At 38.1% G+C, this 3,163-nt stretch overlaps 1 protein-coding gene across 1 annotated transcript in view; it reads right to left on the bottom strand.

The window, feature by feature from the left end:
* Positions 1 to 247: 247 nt before the first annotated feature.
* bace2 (beta-secretase 2) overlaps positions 248 to 3,163 on the bottom strand; it is a 16,057-nt gene continuing 13,141 nt past the window's right edge. The window contains exon 9 of the mRNA XM_039824896.1: positions 248 to 2,326. Coding sequence (XP_039680830.1) covers positions 2,085 to 2,326 — 242 coding nt within the window. The 3' untranslated portion in view covers positions 248 to 2,084. The remainder of the gene's footprint in view (positions 2,327 to 3,163) is intronic.

Genomic DNA, 3,163 nt, shown 5'->3' with positions numbered 1-3,163 from the left:
GGCAACGTCACCTATTTTCTGGATTGGATCTACCATCAGATGAGGGTAAAAACGAAAAAAAAGACAGATTAGACTTGTACTGATCATTTGATTTAATCTGCTTGGAGGACCAGATGCAATAAGAAGGTTTATCTGTCTGGTGCTCCAGTTTGAGTTTTTATAGTGTAGTGTGTGGATAATCTTAGTTATGGCTGTAAACAAAAAAAACAAAACAAAAAAAACACACAATTATCACATGAAACAATACTAATTGTTCATTTATTTTTATTTACAGAAGCATCAAGATGACTGATGACAGGACCAACGATTTACCATGTGAGATGTTTGTGTACAAAAGTGTGCAGAGATACATTTTTATTTCAATGCCTCAACAATATCTTTATCAGTTACATAACTTATTTCCTACATGATATTACGGTTCTGTGTCTTCATGATTTAAATCACTGTTGGAGCACTTTGGTTTTTGCTGTGAAATATATAAAGTCTTTATTTTAGTCTGTGTAAATATTATTGAAATGTTTTATTTAATTAATAGATATTTAAGCCAGTGAATGAAGATGCCATGTGTCAACACAAGATGTCACTCACAAACCACATCAAGCTTGTTCCCACTGACTCCCAAAGAATGCTTTTGTTCCTGATTAACCTTTCACAAAATCTTTATTAATTTAAAATGATTTACATCTTTGATTTGGACACAAGTTCTTGCATTTCCAGCAAGTAAGTACAATTTTGGCACAGAAAAAAAAAATACACTTATAAGTGAACATTCTAAGATTCAAGTGTACCCTCAATTTGACAACTTAAAATTTTGTCAGACAGTCACATTTGTGCAGCTCGAGTCACTGATTATTTTTTTATGCTAACTGGTCAGCTTTTCTAGAACTGTAGTCTGCGTGTTTCCAATGGGTTAGCTTCAAAACTCCTTTGGCTTCTAATTTAGTGTTTGTATAAAATGTGCAGTATAAATATGTACCCTTGAACATCTAGTGTCTAAAGAGCAAAAATTTGGAATAATACAATCACATTCAAAGAGATTTAAATATAAACTTAGATGTATACAGAATTAGTAAAATTACATTAATACAACAAATTGCATAACAGATCGAGAAATATTGATCTTACACTTGAAACAAAGTGCAATTCAGCAGAGTAAGTCTCAAACTGCTGCTATTGTATTTCAGTTTGTATTAGCAGTGAGCTGAGACTTAAAGGCACTACAGGCACTGTAAACATGTGTTTAACCTCTAGTAATATTCTTCCTATTAACAGCGATTGTTTCAGCAGCTTTTCCCCTTAACTTCAACATACACAGGCATTCGTTTCAACTTCAAAATATAAGGCACGAAAAAACATTCCTTCACTGATCACATACTGTAAAAGGCACATTTTAAGAGGTTGTATGCCTTAAGAAAATAATAATAATAATGCAGTTTGCCTGGAAATAAAATCAGTAACTTTTAAATTGTTCAAGAATGCACCCATGGTTGTGGTTGAGCCTGACTGTTTTATGTCCTCCCCACCTGCTCGCCTGTGATTGTTTGTAAGGAAGTCATTCCACCCTTAGCTAATATCAACTGTTATACGGCACTGCTGGTGCAACGTTATTTTGTGATACAGTGTTTTATTCGTGGGTTCACCCTTCTGTTTGTGATGTCCTACATTTCCTAGAATACCTTTGACAGCCCTAAAGAGAATGAGTCTGTACAGTTGAGAAAAGGAAGTCATACCCATTACTTAAAACTGCCCTGTAGCTACATGGCAGCTGTTCTTTTTCTTCTATGCTGGATGTCTTCCTCTGTGTCACATAGGACATGGTATGACCAATCATCAGTGAGAATAAGAAAGAGCCAACAGCTGTTTGTAAAAGTGTTTTTGGGGTGGAGTTTCTGTCAAGAGGCAGTTGATCTGCCTGTGTCTAGCTCCATGGGTCAAGCTGATGAATGCAGTCTAGAGTCAGTCAGACATTCAGAGGTCACTGTTGGGTGCAAGCTGAGCCTCACCCCTTTCTCCACCGCTGTGGATGCACTCTGCTCGCTGTCCCCCTGCCTGCTCACCCTGCCCGCCTGTCTGTTTCCTCTCAGTCACTTGATGCGGTGGCGGACCAGAGAGGACTCGTCGGTTATCTCCCCGGAGCGATTTCTGTTTCGGCAGGGCAGGACCAGCAGGAGTAACAGGATGATGAGGACCACTGCGCAAACCGCCATCAGGGCGTAGGAGATCACCCAGAGGAGAGGCTCCTTCAGCACCCCGGCAGAGCAGTTGGCCGCCACGTCTGCTGCTGAGAAGGGCCCTGCGATCTCTGAAAGAGCCACTTCACCACTTACTGCAAAGAGATACAAGACAGATAGTTGCACACCTCACTTCTGACTGGCTAAGTCACATGTGAAATAAAAAGTAAAATATCAAAGTGCTGGAAAACCCAAAACCTGATCATGTAAATATCAATGCACTGGCCAAAAAAAAAAAACGAAATTAACCTAATGACCCTTAAAAAAAAAACAATAAGTAGCACAAAATTAGTATTGTTTTTTTTAGCCATCAAACCCTTAACCATGTTCATACATATTTTATTACAAAAAAGTGTTTAACCACTGCTGCATAAAAACTAAATGTATGAACTTATAGATGAGATTTACTTGGCTCTTACTTACTGGCTCATCAACAGTTGATGATGAGAATAGTTCTAGTCTAGATTTTACCAGCCAGTTTAGAAATTAGAGCTGGCAACCCTACTGTCACAAGCCTGCATCCTTAACCTTCAGCCTACATCTGCTCCAAGTCTGTTTGCCTAATACGGAACAAAAGTGATCTTTGTACTTTAGGATTGGAGTGGGAATTTACACAGAACTACAGGAAAGTACCACTGTTCAAGGTTTAACCTTAGCTGTTTAGGTCACGATGAACAGGATATTCTCTGGGTTTTGGTCAGTGAACCGGCAAGTACTGTTAAATAATACATTGTACTTTACAGTTTGCTATTCCATAAGTAATTGTTAATCAAAGGCAGCACTTTACGAACTTCTGGACTGTGAGTTTTCTTTCTGCGTTAAAAGTTAAATCTTTTGAAGCAATATCATCAGCAACATTTGCTATACATAAATGTAATTTGCGGACATCTTGCCGATTCGATCACAAGCTGATGCAATACAAAAGAGATTCA

This window comes from Perca fluviatilis, chromosome 2, assembly GCF_010015445.1.
Source record: "Perca fluviatilis chromosome 2, GENO_Pfluv_1.0, whole genome shotgun sequence".
Classification (NCBI taxonomy): domain Eukaryota; kingdom Metazoa; phylum Chordata; class Actinopteri; order Perciformes; family Percidae; genus Perca; species Perca fluviatilis.
Note: the sequence above shows the minus strand (reverse complement) of the source record. Positions and strands in the feature narration are given on the sequence as shown.